Source organism: Channa argus, chromosome 1 (genome assembly GCF_033026475.1).
Source record: "Channa argus isolate prfri chromosome 1, Channa argus male v1.0, whole genome shotgun sequence".
In the NCBI taxonomy this organism is placed as follows: domain Eukaryota; kingdom Metazoa; phylum Chordata; class Actinopteri; order Anabantiformes; family Channidae; genus Channa; species Channa argus.
In genome coordinates, this window is record NC_090197.1 from 27472401 (window position 1) to 27490482 (window position 18082).

Sequence of the window (18082 nt, forward strand, 5' to 3'; positions counted from 1 at the left end):
AATATCAATGAACCAGCTTTTTCTAACAATTTTACAGCTCCACTGTAAGTCAATACAAACATTTCAACATTTGTGATCATCTAAACATTTAGGTAATTTGTGATAAAATACAACTTTGGTTTGATGTATGACTTATGCCTTGTAAAGCAAAGGAAAAACATGACCCGTTTACCTACCCCTGAAAGTGACAGTCCTGTTCACGAGATGTTAATGTTAGTTAAAAAGTCATTTTTATATTGGATATTTAAAATATTTAAATAATTTGGAGCCTCTTAAAAAAATGTTACTGGACATCAATGGGATTTTTGAATTTAAGTCTTGTTAGAATTTAGTGCTGAAGAGTTTCTTCATGTACATCCACTGCACAATAACTAATGAAAAAGGGTTTTTCAAGTTTGTGAAACAGAAGATCACTGCAACTCACTGGTACAGTTTTAGTTTAAAATCCATTTAAAATTTTATGGCATCTTTGTTTTAAGGAAAATGACACTCAGAATTAAGGCACTTTTACTTTTAGTGTAAGTGAACAGTTCTATTCAATTAAACAACTTTAACTTAAAGAGAATTTTATAGAATGTCTAGTTAGGAAGACTTTAACTTTAAGTCTAATTAACTTATATTAACACCAGTATGAGAGGCCTAACTCATGAACTTAGGAATTTATGAAGTGGAAAGTAGTGGGGTTTCTATATGGACTTCACAGCATTGAAAAGGCATCTGAATATTAGTACTGTTACACAAGTGTAAGGTCTTTGTGAAAAAAAATTATGTGCACTAATTAAAAGTTATCAGTTATGTTTGGAGACATGCACTAAACCTTTAGTGCATCAAAGAGGTCCTGTTTTGTTTGACATGATAATTGGCCCTGACCAAAGAGTTTTCTCTATGCCACTCCAGGATGTATCGGGGTCAAAATCTGAATGTTTCAATCACTCTGGTGTCCATATTTGTTAAGGGTGATGTTCAAAACACACACACACACACACACACACACACACACACACACACTATAACATCTTACATCACAACAACACTTTCTAAACACCTGGTTTCTATGGCACTGATGTGTGGACAGTGGTTTAAATGTTTAAAAATCACCGTCAGCTTCTGAGTTTTATGTTCTTTGACTTTTCTACCTGCACATCTGCAGAAGGTTTCTGCAGTTTCATCTAAATGTTTGGAACTTCATTAACTACAACCCGTTTAGAAAACAAACACGTAGCTGCAAGCTGACTTTGCCTGTTAATATGGACCCAGCACATTATTTACTGCTTTAGCAGACATGAAAATTTGCCAGAAAAATTAAGTGTTGCAATGTTTTGGCTGAACTACTCAGCAGAGCATGTTTCACAGACGCTTGATTTAATACTTGCAGAGAAACGTTCCGATGCTGTCCTTCAGCTGATCAGTTTCGGGACTCAAAGGGCGGCTCGTTGGGCGGTGGGATCTTCACATCAGACGGTTCAACTCCCCAGATCTCGCGGGCATACTGGGAGATGGTTCGATCGCTAGAGAACTTTCCAGATGCAGCGATGTTGCGGATCACCATCTTGGTCCATTCTTTTGGGTCCTGCAGCGAAACAGAGAAATCCAGTAATTTCCATCTTAAAATCAGCCAATGATTAATGAGGAAAGTTTCTAGGAAAGAAACAGACCCACAGACTAGTGTTTTTATGAAACTTAAAATATGTCAAACTTTAAGTTTGACATGTTTTTTACTTTAAGATGGGTTTTCAATGGGAGACTACTACAAAAAACACTAGGGTCTGCTCATGCCTCTTTATTTCACAGGAAACATTCAAGTGCTTAATCACCTTGTACAGTTCACTGACTCGCTCCTGACATTTGACGTAGGCTTCGTAATCAGCAAACACCTTAAACCTGAAGGAGAGATCATAAGACATAAAATCAGGAATCTTTACAGATAGATGTCCATGTGAACAACAGTTTGTCCCTGCTTCCAGTCTTTGTCCTAAGCTGAACAAATTTTTAGCAACATCCTTAGACACATTCAACAAACCCTAAATTACTGCATCTAGTTTCTGTAGCTAAGACAGACACTGGTCTCTATCTGTCCCCTACCTGTCGTGGTTCATTAACATGCTGACCAGGTCTCGAAAGAGCTCTGGTTTAGAGGGACTGAAGAAGCCACTCTGGATCTGGTCCACAGCCAGTTTCAGCTCTGGCAGCCTCTCATAGAACTCTCTGGCGTTGTAGCTGCATTTGCCCACAGGTGAGCAAGGAAATGAGATAATTAGTTCTGGACTCATGATCTTAGGACATGAAAAAGCTGCAGCCCTGATTGATTTTCATTCACAAAGATGTGAAAAAAGGAGCCAAAGGAGAAATGAAGGACGTGATTCTTTAAGTTTCTTTTAGAAATGTGCTTAAACATTTTCAACAGATAAAAAATTAATTGCAACAATTCATGTAATTTTCTTTAAAGCAAAACACACACACACACACACACCCCTTTGGTTCGAGCTGCTGAAAAGAACATCTGCTTTTCTACATTTTGGGATATGATTGTAAGCTCAATAACTTTGACTAAAAAATCCAAACTAATCATGGAACATTGAACTTCAGGAACCAGTTTGGGCCATTTTTAACCTTTTCTGACATTTTATGGACCAAATGAATTTGTTAATAGGGAAATTATGGCAGTTTGTAATTGGAAACCAAATGATATCCAAGTTTCATTGAATGCACCATGGAAAGGACTTGATTGCATCATAACTGACAGTGACAAAGTGGTCTAAAATGTTCTCACCCCTTCTGATCCAGCTCTTCCACTTCTGCCACCCTCATGCCGAAAATAAAAAGGTTCTCCTCTCCGGCCTCATAGGCCATCTCCACCGTGGCGCCGTCCATGGTGCCAATGGTCAGAGCCCCATTCAACATGAACTTCATATTCCCTGTACCCGACGCCTCAGTTCCTGCTGTGGAGATCTGCTCTGACAGGTCTGCAGCTGGGATTACTGAGGATAACACAGAGGCAGTTTAACCCGTGAATGACGGACAGGTTTAGGTCTTTAGTTCCAGGTCTCACCTCTCTCAGCCAGAGACACCCGGTAGTTCTCCAAGTAGATCAGCCTCAGCCTGTCCCCCACTGCCGGGTCGTTATTGATCACCTGACCCACCGAGGTGATCAGTTTGATGATCAGCTTGGCCATGTGGTAACCAGGGGCTGCCTGCGTGAGAGCAGCAGCAGGATAGAAATACTGTTAGAGGTGCAGCTGGACCCTGGACACATGGTGGCAGAGAAGAGGATGTTGTCTAAACTCCTTTTGATGCTGGACAACCCGACCAACCCCCTTCACAGTGTGCTGTCAGGTTCAGCTAGACACTGGTCAATACAAAGCGCTCCACAAAAGTCCACACCAATTCCCGTCTCCCGGGGGACATTGAACTGAAACTGAACAATAAGGCTTTTTTGTCATATTCACCACAACCACTGACTGAACGGTTATGTTTCATCATTTATCCTCACATCCAACATCTGCACTACAGCTGGTTACTCAACTTTTTTTGTTCTTATTGACAGATGTATAGGTTTTGTGCTTTTGTGATGATGTGGTTCTTTCTTTTCCTTCTCTGGAGCAAAAAGCAGCTGTAACAAGGTTAATTAATAAAGTTGTTTAAATCTTGAATCTTATTACTACATTAAAAACACTTAGTTGTTGGTGGTGAAGTGGAGCTACAGTATTTTATAGTACTTTATGTATGATGTTGGCTATAGGTAAACCTTATTTGTAAAGTAGTTAGTTACTATAGCTGATGTAATATGTAAAATTTTAGTATAGTAAGAAGAACCTGCAGTTGGGTTACCACAAACATTTACTTTTGATTTTTATTTTTCCTGTGTGTGTGTGTGTGTGTGTGTGTGTGTGTGTGTGTGTGTGTGTGTGTGTGTGTGTGTGTACCTTTCCTCCAATCATCACCGTCCTGGGAACAAACACTTTCTCTGGGTCCAGTTTGATTCCTGAGACCAATCAATCAATCAATAAACAAACAAACAAATAAATAATCAAGAAACTGATGTGAATCATTTAAAGTTTGACTAAACTGACCAAATACTGTATGTGGTTTTCTCTGCTGGTGAATTTCTGCACAAATTTTCACGAACTAAAACTGAAGTAACAAATACTTAAATAAAATTTGACTTGTCATTAAATCGTGAATTTGTTTCACAGTGAGAATATAGATACAGGACTTTGATGAATTAAGCTGCTTTAGTTTGACATAGGTCGTGCTGCAGTGTCAGAGCAGAGGGAGACGTACGGTTGTAGAGCGTGATGGCGTGCAGACAGGTGAGCAGCTGCCTCTTGTACTCGTGGATCCTCTTCACTTGGATGTCAAACATGGACTCTGGACTCACCTTCACCTGGTTATGTTTTAGCAGGAAGGAGGCGAACTTCAGCTTGTTCTCCTGAGGAGACAGAGACTGATCAGACGGACATACCGAAACCAGACAGACAGACGTGATGTTTCTGTTCCTACCTGTTTGACTTTGGCCACGTCCCTGATAAAAGCTTCATCATCAATGAACTGAAGAATTTTCTTCAGCTGACTGAGATCAGTGAGGAAATCTTCTCCGATTCTCTGCAGGACAAATGCAGAAGCTGGTTTAACATGGAACAAACAGGCCAATAAAAGCATGTTAGCTAAAATTATCTGTCAAATAAAACAGAAAAGTTATTTTATGTGAGCTTGTGTTGCATATAATTGTTATAATGACCGAAACTGAAAAACTGTCAGTCCTCTTTAAACTTAGGAAATACATAGTAAGCACGTGTTTGTTTTCAATTCTAAATGAATGAACCAAATTCTGGATAAAACACTGAGGTGTTTGGGTTCTCTATACCTCAGTGATGACGTCAGCCAGGCCGGGGTTACACATCAGTAGCCAGCGACGAGGAGTAATGCCATTGGTTTTATTCTGAAACTTGTCTGGATCCACTTCATAGAAGTCCTTAAACCTGAAGGAACAGGCTTCAGGTTAAACCAACGTTTAACTTAACACCACCATCGAAGAAACATGATAAATGACCGACTGTCGCTCACTGCCATAAGTGACAAAAGCTACAACCAACAGGCAGAACCCACAGCCATTATTACCAGTAGTAGTATTATATCTTTATCTACAGTAGACTTATTAACCTAAATACTTTTTGCACAGCAAACAGGGGATGTGTGTTATAGAAAAATTTAAGATATGTGGCATCTAATTTTACAATTTAACTTGGAAATAATTTGTCGTAATGTAAGGATGTTGAAAAAAATTGCACATGATGGTACATTAAAAAATAAAAGTGGATTTGTCCAGATGATCATGTCACTGGGGTTAGGAGAAGTAAGACAGAACTTTGAGGTTAAGGTTGAGATCATGGCAGAGAACATGTTGACGAAGACAGAAATATCAGGTATGGCCACATTTGGAGCTGTGGAATGTCTTTCTGTGGTTGGTGTGGTGACTGAAAGCTGCTGCGGAGATCGTCACCTGTCATGTGCAGAAGTGCATCGTAGGTATAGAGTTAGTTTCTGACGACGCACACGACCGAAGCTCCAGATAAATGCAGGATTTGCCAGGTCACCAAAAGTGAGTTTAGGGGCCTGGTTCAAGAAATAATGAGTAACCCTATCTGTACACGCAGAGTTAATCACCTTTCTGGCTCCAAGAGTAGTTGAATCATTGGTACCTTACTTCACATTGTGGCTTTAATAACCTCTTCAGGTTGCAGACATGCACCACACTAGTCTCTGTAAAACTGGCTCTTTTTTCGTGGACTCACACTGTGTTCTTGACGATGTCCGAGTGAATCTGAGCAACTCCGTTGACAGCGTGAGATCCGACCACACACAGGTGAGCCATGTTGATCCTCTTTGGGTCTCCCTCCTCGATCAGAGACATGCGACGAAGACGGTCGATGTCACCAGGAAACATGGCCGCGATCCGCTGAGAAAGAAAATTTCCAATGGTTTAAAGCTTCATTCAGAGAGAATTACCAGACACACAACTTAAGCTTATTAGAATCTTATATTGACATTGGAGTAGAGTCTTACATCCAGGTGTCTCTGGTTGATCTCATAGATGATGAGCAGGTGACGAGGCAGCAGACATTCGAACATGTAGACCGGCCAGCGCTCCAATGCCTCGGGCAGCACTGTGTGGTTAGTGTATGAACAGGTACGACAAGTGATGTCCCACGCCTGGAGACACAGACACTGGCACCTGAGCTTTGCTCTTTACTAAACCTAAGCTGCTGCCAAACTCAGAATCCTTCTTACTCACCTTGTCCCAGTCCAGCTTCTCGATGTCCATCAGGATGCGCATTAATTCAGGGATGGCCAGAGCCGGGTGGGTGTCGTTCAGCTGGATCGCCACCTGACAGGACAGTTAAAAATACGCGTTAACCATAAGCACAGTGACAGATGGACAGAAAATAAACAAACTGAGTAAAAATTTGACTCTAAAACTTGCTTCTAACCTTCTCAGGAAATGTGTTGAAGGATGACCTGACTGTGTCTCTGCAGCCAAACTTGGAGGATTTGAACCTGCGGATGATGTCCTGCAATGTAGCAGCAACCACAAAGTACTCCTGCTTCAGACGCAGCTCCTTCCCCTCAAAAAACTGCAAACACATTTCTAAATTAATCACTTCTACTCACTGAAACAGTAGCTAAAGCTTATCTCTAGTTAGAACCAGATGACACCATGTGACCGGTGGGTTTTCTCACGTTATCGTTGGGGTAGAGGACTCTTGAGATGTTCTCAGCCAGGTTTCTGTCCAGAACAGCTTCAATGTAACCGCCAACGTTAACTGTGAAGCAGAGAAAAAGACTATCACACTGGGGCTCAGGCAACAGCCTGCACCACCATTAAGCCCAGAGGCTCAGGACTCAGTCCAGAAACAGTGATAAGGACAAGGTTTTTACAGGAAAATTCATCCCCTCAGACATGATGTTTCTATGATAAGACCAACGGTTATTGAGCTTCAGGTTAGAACAGATCAGGTCTGTGATGTGAGCCTCCAGGTAGAGATATCAGTCAGACATACAGTTCTGCAGTTTGAAGTCATTCGGAGCTTTAGCCGACCACAGCCTCATTGTGTTCACCGTGTTGTTACGGTAACCTGGAACTGGAGTGTCATAGGGCATTGCCAACACAACCTGTACACATGCAGAGGCAATTAGTAATTAAAATATTCAGAGACTTTACTGAAGTTACAGTACCACAGACTAAAAATACACCCCAAATAATCTCAGTACTCAGAAAGAACTAAATCAAAGGTTGTAGTCCCAGTCTTTGCAGGTGAAACTCTCTGACCTGTGTCTCCACCCACTTCACTCCACTCTCAGTTTTCTCCACTCGTCCATAGAAATGAACCGGCAGCATGTATTCAGGTCTGGCTTTCTCCCAGGGGTTCCCGTACCTCAGCCAATCATCTGCCTCCTCCACCTGAGAGGGTAGGTAGCAACACACCAACCAGTCACACACCTGCTAGAACACCTGTATTTAATTCAATTCAACTTTATTTAAGTAGCGCCAATTCACAACAAAGTAATCTCACTGCACTTTACATTATAAAGTCAAGACTATACAGGTATGTAGAGGAAACCTAACAAATCCCTCTTGAACAAGCCCGAGGCAAACTCCCTTTATCAGAAAAAACCTCCAGCTGAACCAGGCTCAGGGTTGGCGGCCAACTGCCTTGAACGTTTGGGGTGAGTGGAAAGTGGAGAGAGAAAAGAAAAGAGCAACAAAAAGCAACAAGAAAACATCAGGCAGGTTGGTAGGACCAGTAGCTGCACACTAGAAAACACACAACTCCAAAGCCGGGGACACCTGCAGAAAGGGACAGAGAGAAGGAGAAGTGCAACTACAAGAGATAAAACACACAAAGTTAATGTCATACAGTGGTGGCATATAAATGTATAGAGAGAAGAGAGGGGAGGAGCTCATTGCACCTGGTGGGGGGGGGGGTCCCCCAACAGTCTAAACCTATAGCATCATAACTAAGAGCTAGTTTAGGTTCACTGAGCAGGTTTAACTATAAGCTTTATCAAAAGGAAGGTTATAAGCCTAGTCTGCTGTGGTGTCTGCTTCCCAAATCTGAACTGGGAGCAGTGCTGTGGAAGCAGAGCTTGATAGCTAAAGGGTCCGCCTCCCATTCTACTTTTGGAACCACAAGTATGTCTGCAATTTGGGATAAAAGTGGTCTAATCGGACTATACGGTACTATGAGGTCTTTTAGATATGATGGAGCCTGACCATTGAAAGCTTTGTATGTACGGAGGAGGGATTTAAAATATATTCTAAATTTTAAGGTAAGCCAATGGAGAAGCTACTGAAGGAGAAATATGATCTCTCTTGCTGATTCCAGTCGCTGCCCTTGCATTTTGGATTAATTGAAGGCATTTTAGGTCATTCTTAGAACTCCCCAGAAATAGAAAATTAAAGTAGTCCAATCTAGAAGTAACAAATGCATGAAATAATTTTGGCAATGTTCCGTAGGTGGAAGAAGGCTTCTAGAAAGTTGTTTTATATGGGAGTTAAAGGACAAATCCTGGTCAAAGATAACTCCAAGGTTCCTGAAAGCAGTACCAAAGTTCTGGCATCTAAAAAGGCCAAAAGTTGTGCCATCTAAATTAACTGTATTTTTAGATAGCATATTTCTCATATTTTTAGACCCAAATACAATAATTTCAGTTTTGACTGAATTTAGAAGTAGGAAATTATAGGACATCCAGGCCTTTGTCTTTTATACATACTTGAAGTTCCATTAATCGGTTAGTATCTTCTGGTTTCACAGATAAAACATAGCTGGGTATCATCTGCATAGCAGTGGAAGGTTATGGAATGTTTTCTAATAATGTAATAGTATAAAACGTATTGGTCCTAACACAGAGCCCCGTGGAACCCTTTAAACCAATGCATTGCAGTTCCTTTAATTCCAAGTCCATGTTCCAGTCTTTGTGTTGGGTTAATAATAAAATGTGTTCAGTGGTGTCAAATGCAGCATTAACGTCTAGTAGGACGAGTACAGACACAAGTCCATTATTTGAAGCCAAGAAAAGGTCATTGGTGAGTTTCACTAATTCAGTTTCTGTACTATGATAAACTCTAAATCCTGACTTCAGACAGGTTATTCCTGTACAGATGGTCACATAATTGCTTTGCAACTACTTTTTCAAGGATTTTAGTAATAAAAGGGAGATTGAGTAAAACACCTTGATTGAGACAAAGTAGAAGTTTGATTACAGCAACTCTATAGGCCTTTGATACATTTGGTACTTTGGCCAGTTTTTATAGGTAGATTTATCCAATCTAATAGGAACATGTCTATAAAGGTTAAAACATAAGCAAGCACGTATTGATGATTCTAGCACTGTTGTAGATAATGATCTGTTATCTGTAATATTTTGGGAAAGATTTGGTGAATTCTTTCCCTAATAGCTACAATTTTGTTCATAAAGAAAGTCATGAAGTCATTGCTGTTCTGTTAGGGGAAAACTAGGCTCAACAGAACTATGGCTTTTATTCAGCCTGGCTACAGTGCTGAAAAGAAACCGGGGTTGTTCTTGTTTTCCACTATTAATGATGAATAATATGCTGTTACGAAAGTCTTTTTTTAAAAACATTTTTAACATAGACAACAGTTTTTCCAGGCTAAACCGGAATTCTTATAAATTAGTGAAACGTAACTTCGTTTCTAACTTTTGTGTTCTCTGCTTTAAGTTGCACAATTGTGAATGGTACCATGGATGTTGCCCTGATTCACTGCCTTCATTTTTAGAGGGGCAACAGTATTGAGTATTTTACATAGTGAAGCTGCAAAATTATCAATAAGATGATCAACTTGTACACCCGTAAGATTAAGGTGGCTACAATGATAAAGAAATCATTTCCTTTTTTACAGCATTTACAAATAAACATCTGTTGTAGTGGATTGTTTTCTATAGTCCATTATTGTATAATTCAAATGTTATTAGAAAATGGTCAGACAAAAGAGAATTATGAGGAAATATTGTTAAATGATCATATTCAATACCATACGTTAGGGCAAGGTCTAAGGTGTGACTAAAACAGTGAATGGGTTTATTTAAATTTTTGGAAAAAAAAAAGTCAACTTTAATAATTAATTAAATGCAGTGTTGACACAGTTACAGTCAGCAAGTCACCCACTATTATGACTTTATCTGTACTAAACACTAAATCACAAAATTCAATAAACTCTGAATAAGCGACTGGAGGACGGTACACGATAACAAATAACAGTGGTTTTTGAGTTTTTCAGTTTGGGTGTGAAAGGCTAAGAGAAAGGCTCTCAAATGAGTTATAACTAGGTTTAGGTCTAGGGTTTATTGATAAGCTAGAATGGAAGATTGCTGCTACTCTTCCACCTCGGCCTGTGCTTCTAGGAACATGATCATTAATATGACTTGGTAGGTTTACTCATTTAGACTGACATATTCTTCCTGCTGCAAACCAAGTTTCGGTAAGACAAAACAAAAAAAAAAAATCAATTATCATTTATCAAGTCATTTACCAACAGGGATTTAGACGAGAGAGATCTGATATTTAATAATGCACATTTATTTGTTTTGGTACATAGTCAGTTTCTAAAGATAGATTGATCAAATCTAATATGCACATGTCTATTAAGGTTAAAACATCTTTAAGCAATTTGGTTGGGTTTTGGTTCTGTAAGAGGAGTAGACTTAACTTTTATTACGTTATCATGTTTAACTCCTCTCGTGTTCATTTTTGGTCTAAATAGTTAAGGTGGTTGGGGAAGAGGCATAGTTTTCATTGGGCAAAGAGCAGATCATAAAATTCATTAAAATAATAAAATTTCCTGGGTGAAAAATTTAAATCCATAAGAGCAGCATTTTGTTTGTTGGTAATGTTAGATTCTATAGACTATAGGGATTGGAGCGGAGGATGTAGGAGAGGAAAGCACATCAGACCCACAGGTCAGTCAGTCCTGGAAATTGAGACGCTGTGTACAATGTTCTCAGTCAACATCTGTGATTCCAGAAAGTGCAATACATCTGGTTTGAAGATAAGATAAGATAAGAAAAGATTGAAATTGTCTATGTAAAAGAGTCCGTGTGCAGAGACTTGTCGTTGAAGTCTTGTGTGCAGGCTGAGGAGTCTGGACAACCAGCTAACACCACGACCGAGCGTGGGAATTGGGCTGGAGATGAAGAACCGTCTGTCATGATATCTCTCCAGTGAGTAGACAAGTCATATGAAATCATGTTTCAGCAGCTCAGACTGTTGCTTTTTGGGGTAATTCGTGCCAACGTGTACTAGGAATTTTGTTGCCATAGGATGTTTTTCTATCAGGTTTGGAATTTTCTCCGCTATGTCACTGACAGTTGCTCCAGGAAAGCAAAAGGTTTTAGCTGATTTTAAGCAGACCTCTCGATGGAGTCGCCAACAATTGAGTCGCCAATAATTCGCATGGTCAGAACGAGAAGACTTGGTGCACCGTGCGCCAGGGAGCAACATGTTGATTGTGGTAGCCTGTCTGGTGTAGCGAGGCCCTTGCAGCATGTACTGACCACGCTGCCCATGGTGCAGTAAGTTTTGCTGACGGCGGGAGGTGGAGTGGCCACCTGTGGGGGCCAAGCCATCTGGCATCTCACAAGGCAGGCAGTCGGACGGAACCAGTCCTGGGGAAGTGAGCCTTTCCAGTTCCTCGAGCACAGTGAACTGGTTATCCACGTGGACCAGAGAAGGACACAGATAAGGTGTGGCAGGTGTTGTCCGATGTCTTTGTTTAGCTGGGATCGAGGCCTCCTGTGTCTGCAACAAGAAGCAGGCCCCTGCTAGGGCAGGCCATTGCTCGTTTGACAGGTTCAGAAGACCGCGGGTTGGGACACTGTCTCTATGCAACGACGGAAAACTCAAAGATAAATAATTTTTTTTATTAGTTTATTATTTATTATTTATTAGTTTTATTAATTCTTACTTTGTTTGCAAATGTTTGATGGTATCTTGCAGCTGGATGAAAATGTGTAGGTAGTTTGCACAAACCATTGACAAACTATGGAAGTGACGTCAATCACGTCACTTGTAGATAATAGACATCAATGTACGTGTGTATGTAAGGTGGTTGTTAGTCTGTACCTGCCATCCATCTCTGATCTTCTGGTTAAAGATGCCGAACTCATAGCGGATACCGTAACCATACGCGGCCAGGCCGAGGGTCGCCATGGAGTCCAAAAAACATGCTGCAGAGTAAATGGAAGTGAAACAATGGACATTTAGGGAAAATGTCAGAACTTTCAGAAAGGGAAATCTCATTTTGTAAACTGAGGACATCTGTGGGAAACAAGGATGTTGTAACAAGGAGGACATCAGACAGCAGAAGTGGAACTTCTCCGCATATTACCTGCAATGGAGCAGGGATCACATCATGTGACTTGTTACCTGCCAGTCGTCCCAGGCCTCCGTTTCCCAGCCCAGCATCCTCCTCCACCTCCTCCAACTCTTCCATGTCCAAACCCAACTACACAAACAAACAGTGTGTGCTGTTGGAGGTTAGTTTGTCATGATCATGAAGAAAGAAGATGATGTTGCAAAAAATAATAGGAAAAAGGATAGTGTACAGAAATCTGCACCCAGTCTAGCTTTAGTTTGCTGCCGAGTCTTCTAGCAAGACAGTGGCCTGAAGAACACATCCAAAATGGGTCCAAACGTTTTTAAGGACACTAAATTCAAGGTCCTGGAGAGGCCCTCTCAAAATCCAGATCCTATTGAGAATCTGTGACTGAAGCTTGAGATTAATGTCCCTGATCGAAAACCACAGAATTGGGGGCTAGACAAATCTGCAATGGAAGAACAGATGAAGATCCTTCAGGAGACATGTGCCAGACCAGTTAGGAAGGCTAATGATTGTGTTCTTGTGATTTTTGTTTTTTCTTCTTCCAATTTAGTGCATCAGTAAAATGTCTTAATGAAACTTAGTGGAGATTTGGTCTGATTAACTAAGCAAACAGGAAAATTAAATTATTGCAGAGGTTAATGTGTCCCAGCTGATAACAACTTATTCAGCTTTAACTGATACTGAAGGATCAGCTTTCTCCATCAGGGCATATTTCATTAATCGGGTTCAAGTTTTGGTTATGGTCATTTCCAAGGGGAAACAAATAGGATTTTGTTTGATTTAAGCGATAAATTTTGGTCATGATAGCAGCATGATAGCATATAACAGGTGTGTTGTTACCTGGTAGATGGCTTCATCACAGGCGTTCTGCAGGCCCAGGCTGATCATGGTGTTCTGCAGAGCTCGGCCCATGTAGAACTCCAGAGACAGATAATAAACCCTCTGGACAGAGACAAGAGAGTCAGACTTTAAGCAGAGAAATTATCCAGGCCACTAGGACAGAATAGGCTGACTCCACAGCAGTCTATGGTCTGCTCTAAGTGTCTTCCTAGTCACTTTACATCTGATTTCTTTTGCTTTCTGGACAGTTTGTCTCTGTGATCATTTTGCATCTGCTTCACATTAGTTTTTTAGTGCATGTCCTAAAAACAGTCTTAATTACCACAAAACAGTTATTTAAAAAATAAAGTCTGAAATGAATGAGGAAAATAAACTGGATTTGCTGCCAGCAGCACATTGAGCAACTTGTAGACAGAAACTTTATACTGTGACATGACCACGCTACTGTTCATGAACATGTCCTCCTGTGGTTACAGTTTTTTCCCGAACTGTGTTTGCTGTTGCAGGGTCAGTCAATCCAGATTAACATGACAACCTAGATCACAGAGTTCCTCTCAAAGCATTCTTTAAAAAACGTCTGGAACATTTCTTCTCAAACTGAACTTCTACTCCGGCTGATACGAACAACAGTCACTTTCATCAAATATCTTTAGTTATACATCAGGTACTTTGCGTGAAAGTTGTGAAATCAAGTGTTTGGTCTTCAACAGCACATTCATTTTAAAATATAAAGTTAACCTAAAAGTTTGTCAGTAAACTGCGAGATGATTTAATAAGGTTAAGGTTATTCTTACTGAAATAAAGAAACATGCACAGGTTAGATTTTTGTTTGTTGCCGAATTTATGTTTGTTTGCGGAACATTTTAAGAGCATTTCTCCGCTCCGAGCGTTTCACCGCTGTTCTGTAAATTGCAGAAGCAAAGCGCTGAACTCCGCTAAGAGCCGGAAACCTAGTTGCGTTTGAGGGTTCCTGCTCCTCATACCTTGGGGTCCTTCTCGTAGTAATACTGCTGTGTTCGGATCCAGCGGCCCACCAGGTGATCCCGGACGGTGTGGGCCAGGGCGAAGTAAAAGTCTCGGGGTGTCGCTACGTTCCGGTCTTTCACCAGGGTGAAGTGGAGGTGTCGGTTAAAACTCCGCTTGATCTCCGCTACGTCCCCGAGCCCCGCGATGCCCCGGACACTTATCTGCTTCCGCTTCTCCTGGTCGGTGAGCGGAGCCGCCATGTTTTTATACACAAACAAGCTGCAAAAGAAGCGCGTGAGGCGACCTGGTTGATGAAGACTGACAGGTAGACAGTGCACAACACCTGTCAGGTAAAGCAGGAAGACAACGAGCAGCCACGCTGACTCTCTGAACGGCGCAGTGACGTTACAGAGGGGCGGAACACATGAGCAGCGTCAACAAAGACGTTGGCGTAAACGAAGACCGTCACTATGATTCTGCTTCTGACTGTAAAAGAACCAAAGTTAGTGAAAATAAGGTAATAAGTTAAAATTTTGACTTAGTCAAATTTATAAGATAACAATCCTGTGATGAAAAAGAATATTAATTATAAAGAAACAAAACTGAGAAACTTTGATAAACAAAACAAATTGATAAACAAAAAATGACTTTTTAATCACATAATGCTCACTTTTAGATAGATAGATAGATAGATAGATAGATAGATAGATAGATAAGGAACGGTAGTGAATCACCTTTTCTTACACCACTTTGCTCACTTTGTACAAAGTAATTCAAACATGTTTATGGCTCAGTGTTATACACAATATAATATTTTGCTTGTGTTTTACATAAATAACAAGGATACTGTAGAAATCTTGGGCACCTGGATACTAAAAGAAAAAAGGAGTTAAACAAATTATAACAAGCACTGGAGCTACATCATATAAACATTATCTTAAAGCTGATTTACAAAGGAGAAACAGTACAGGAGAAAATGCAATCAGAAGAATAACTGTCTAAAAAGAGTTGAAGAAAAAAACAACCTGCTCCAGATTTTACGACAGTATGTTGAAATTATTACATTTTCAACAAATGACTCATCTTTAATACAGACCATCTTTGACTCCCTGCGTCGTGACGTTAGACGCAGAGCACTAGCTAACGCGGCTCGAGTTTCCGGGCTTTAAAAGAAAACCCCTCCTCCTTAAAAACATTGGGGGATTAATGTGTCGTGGAGTTTGCGGCGTGATCTGACTTCAGGTGAATTAAGGCGCTCACTGGTAACTTAAACATGTTATTTAATGTTTCCCATGTGACTTTAAAACTAGTGTCATTGCAGGTCTTGAAGTCTTGAAATTTAAACATGTCTGTTTGGCTCCATCATTGCAGCTGGTGTCACTGGTGGTACTGGATTCACTGGGAGGATCGAGCAGCTCTTGAACCTTTTTTGTTAAATTCAGATTATGTTCATTTTCTCTGCTAAGTGTTTAATTACAGGTTGGAAGTACTTTACCTGAGTATTTTCTTGTTATGCTCCAGTTTACGTCTGCTCCTCTACATTTATCTGACAGTTTTAGTCAGGGATGGATTACTGAATGTTCACAGAGCACAGGCCTGGGGGCCAGAGAAAGGGGAAAAGTGCTTCTAAATGGGCAAAAATTATTAAAAAAGGATTCAAAATTACGAACGTGTGCTAAAAAACTAAACAAAATTGACATGAAACTGACACAAACAAAAAAAACAAACTCCTTCTGTCTGGGGGGCCTACATAGGAGGCTGGAGGTCCATTGTGCTGCAGGTTTCCACTGTTCTAACACAAATGTGAATGTGCCACTTTGACTGACTGAATTATTTTCTGTCATCTATAAACCAATCAGTGGATTAAATGAGAAAATAATCTTTTGTTGCAGCCTGCTTTGAAAGTCAACCACCTTTATTTAACACTGAAATAATGTTTTGCATGAAATACTTTGCATGAAACATGATAATAATCACAGACATCTGCTGTAAGTTTGTGCTGTAGTCAGCTACTAAAGGATAGTCCATGTGACTCTTCCCTCCCCATGTTTAGAGGTTCCGTTTTAAGGCAGCCATGGGCCAGAACCAACAGATGCACACACTTTGTTTTCCTTCTGCTGTCACCTCGGAGACGATAAAGTGATACTGTTTTCTAAGTTGGATGTTGTCTTGTCTTCTCTTGTCTAGATTCGGGGAAAGAAAAGTTCTTCTTGAGTCCTGAGTCCGTTCTTTCTGTCCTGCTCTGACTCTGAGGTCTTCCAGCCAGGATGTCGACCACATCTCAGAAGCACCGTGACTTTGTCGGGGAGCCGATGGGAGACAAACCCGTGACGTCTCTTTCTGGGATTGGAGAAACTCTGGGGAAGAAGCTGGAGGAGCAGGGCTTTGACAAGGTGCAGCAAAGTCTTTACAGCAGTACTCTGCAATGTGAACAAATGGCACGTGTTCCAAAATTCAGGAATGTTTAATGTCTCAGAATTTTTATAAGAATTTCATTTCTGTTTGGTGGGTTCTTTCCATTTCTGTCATGTCTTTCATGTGTTTTCAGGCCTCTGTGGTCCTGGGTCAGTTCCTGCTGTTGAAAAAGGACACAGAGTTGTTCACTGAGTGGCTCAAAGATGCCAGCGGAGCAAACTCCCGCCAGGCCAGATCCTGTGCTCAGTGCCTGAAGGAATGGTGCGATGCCTTCCTCTGAGAAGCCGTCACTTCCTGTTCTTCCCATATTGCTCCTGAAGCTAAAAGCCAAGCTCTTAACTCTGCTGCTGTTATTCCAATAGGTGTCAAAAGTTTGACTTCAAACTGTTGACGTTACAGCAACCTGACAGGTGTCCATCTGGTTTATGAGCCCATTCCACGGGAAAAGTTTATACAAATAAAGCTTTTTGTCTCTCGAAGCTTTGACTCTCAGGTCAACCTGTGGTGGAGATAATACTAGGGTCGCTTTACTTATGTAAAAGTACTAATATCACACCTATACTTAAGTCCTGCAATAAGCCTCATTAGGAAAGTCTCCTAAAATTATCAAAAGTACTCAAAGACTGTCATAGCATTATGTGATTGATTACTAAATTCAATTCATGTTCTAACAGCATATTAAAGCTGAAGTTGGTCTTTTTAAAAGTCTCCAGTTTTTGCATTGGCTAAGACTAGCTAGGCTAGCTCCACAACTAGCCTTTACTGGATTTAAGTGAATGCTGCCATACAAAAGCAATATGCTGACATTTACATAATTATATAGAGTATGTTACTATAAACATGTAGAGCATCTGTTAGAGCAGCTTTTTAAATGTGCTTTTACTACAAGATAGTCAAACAAGCTGAACCACAGAATTGTTACCGCAATTGTTACAGCAAAAGAATTAAGTTAAAAGCAGCTGACGGCCATAGGTAAGTATAAGATTTTTAACTTTCAGTATTCACAGTATTGATTTGGTGGCTGGGATAATATATATAATTTATATAAGTTTATTTTACAGCAGGAATTAAAAGAAGATGTGTAAATACTGTAAAGTCTGCCACTAGTGGACAATGGAAACCCATCAAAACTGCTGCTAAAGCTAACTAGTTGAGATGGTCTCCATAGCTACCATTAGTTTCTCATTACAGTAGAAATTAAGAGATTTAGTAGACTTTTATATGTGTTGTATTGATTTTGAGAATAATTAACAAAATTTTGCCCGTGAACCCAGAGTTTGTATTTATAATAACATTGAAAGCTAGCTAAGGGAAAGCCAGCTGGGGAGCTAACTACAGCTATCTATAGCTAATCATAAAACCATATTTCCAGATTTTCCCTATACCTTGAAAGAGAAGGACTTAATAAATGGTTTGGATTACCTTGAAGATTGTGTTTTGTTATTCAACGTACAGTAAATAAG

General features: G+C 40.4%; 2 protein-coding genes across 4 annotated transcripts; one reads left to right on the forward strand and one right to left on the reverse strand.

Moving 5' to 3' along the window:
* Positions 1-967: 967 nt before the first annotated feature.
* On the reverse strand, positions 968-14464 carry pygb (phosphorylase, glycogen; brain). Its single transcript, XM_067510803.1, has 20 exons — positions 14222-14464; positions 13239-13340; positions 12443-12521; positions 12140-12243; positions 7328-7459; positions 7059-7170; positions 6739-6821; positions 6489-6632; positions 6293-6385; positions 6064-6210; positions 5793-5956; positions 4865-4979; positions 4501-4602; positions 4282-4429; positions 3924-3982; positions 3050-3191; positions 2771-2978; positions 2083-2217; positions 1815-1881; positions 968-1570 (listed from the first exon to the last, which is right to left on the reverse strand). The coding sequence occupies exons 1-20, from the start codon at positions 14462-14464 to the stop codon at positions 1406-1408; spliced, it is 2544 nt and encodes an 847-aa protein (XP_067366904.1). The 3' UTR covers positions 968-1405.
* A 118-nt stretch (positions 14465-14582) lies between these two features.
* Positions 14583-18040, forward strand: LOC137130545 (barrier-to-autointegration factor-like). 3 transcript variants are annotated; one of them, XM_067510874.1, is made up of 3 exons: positions 14583-14721; positions 16392-16597; positions 16753-18040. In XM_067510874.1, exons 2-3 carry the CDS (start codon positions 16472-16474, stop codon positions 16897-16899), a joined length of 273 nt encoding a protein of 90 aa, XP_067366975.1. In that variant the 5' UTR covers positions 14583-14721; positions 16392-16471; the 3' UTR covers positions 16900-18040. The 3 variants fall into 3 exon arrangements, with proteins under 3 accessions (XP_067366975.1, XP_067366956.1, XP_067366965.1); XM_067510855.1 differs by lacking the exon at positions 14583-14721 and adding an exon at positions 15291-15466; XM_067510864.1 differs by lacking the exon at positions 14583-14721 and adding an exon at positions 15291-15446.
* Positions 18041-18082: the final 42 nt, after the last annotated feature.

Coding starts and splice junctions, on each gene's coding strand:
- pygb (XM_067510803.1), bottom strand. CDS start 14,464: ATGGCGGCTCCGCTCACCGACCAGGAGAAGCGGAAGCAGATAAGTGTC. Junction 13,341..14,221: donor ACTACGAGAAGGACCCCAAG/GTATGAGGAGCA, acceptor GTCTCTGTCCAG/AGGGTTTATTATCTGTCTCT. Junction 1,571..1,814: donor GAGTCAGTGAACTGTACAAG/GTGATTAAGCAC, acceptor GTTTCGCTGCAG/GACCCAAAAGAATGGACCAA.
- LOC137130545 (XM_067510874.1), top strand. CDS start 16,472: ATGTCGACCACATCTCAGAAGCACCGTGACTTTGTCGGGGAGCCGATG. Junction 16,598..16,752: donor AGGAGCAGGGCTTTGACAAG/GTGCAGCAAAGT, acceptor ATGTGTTTTCAG/GCCTCTGTGGTCCTGGGTCA.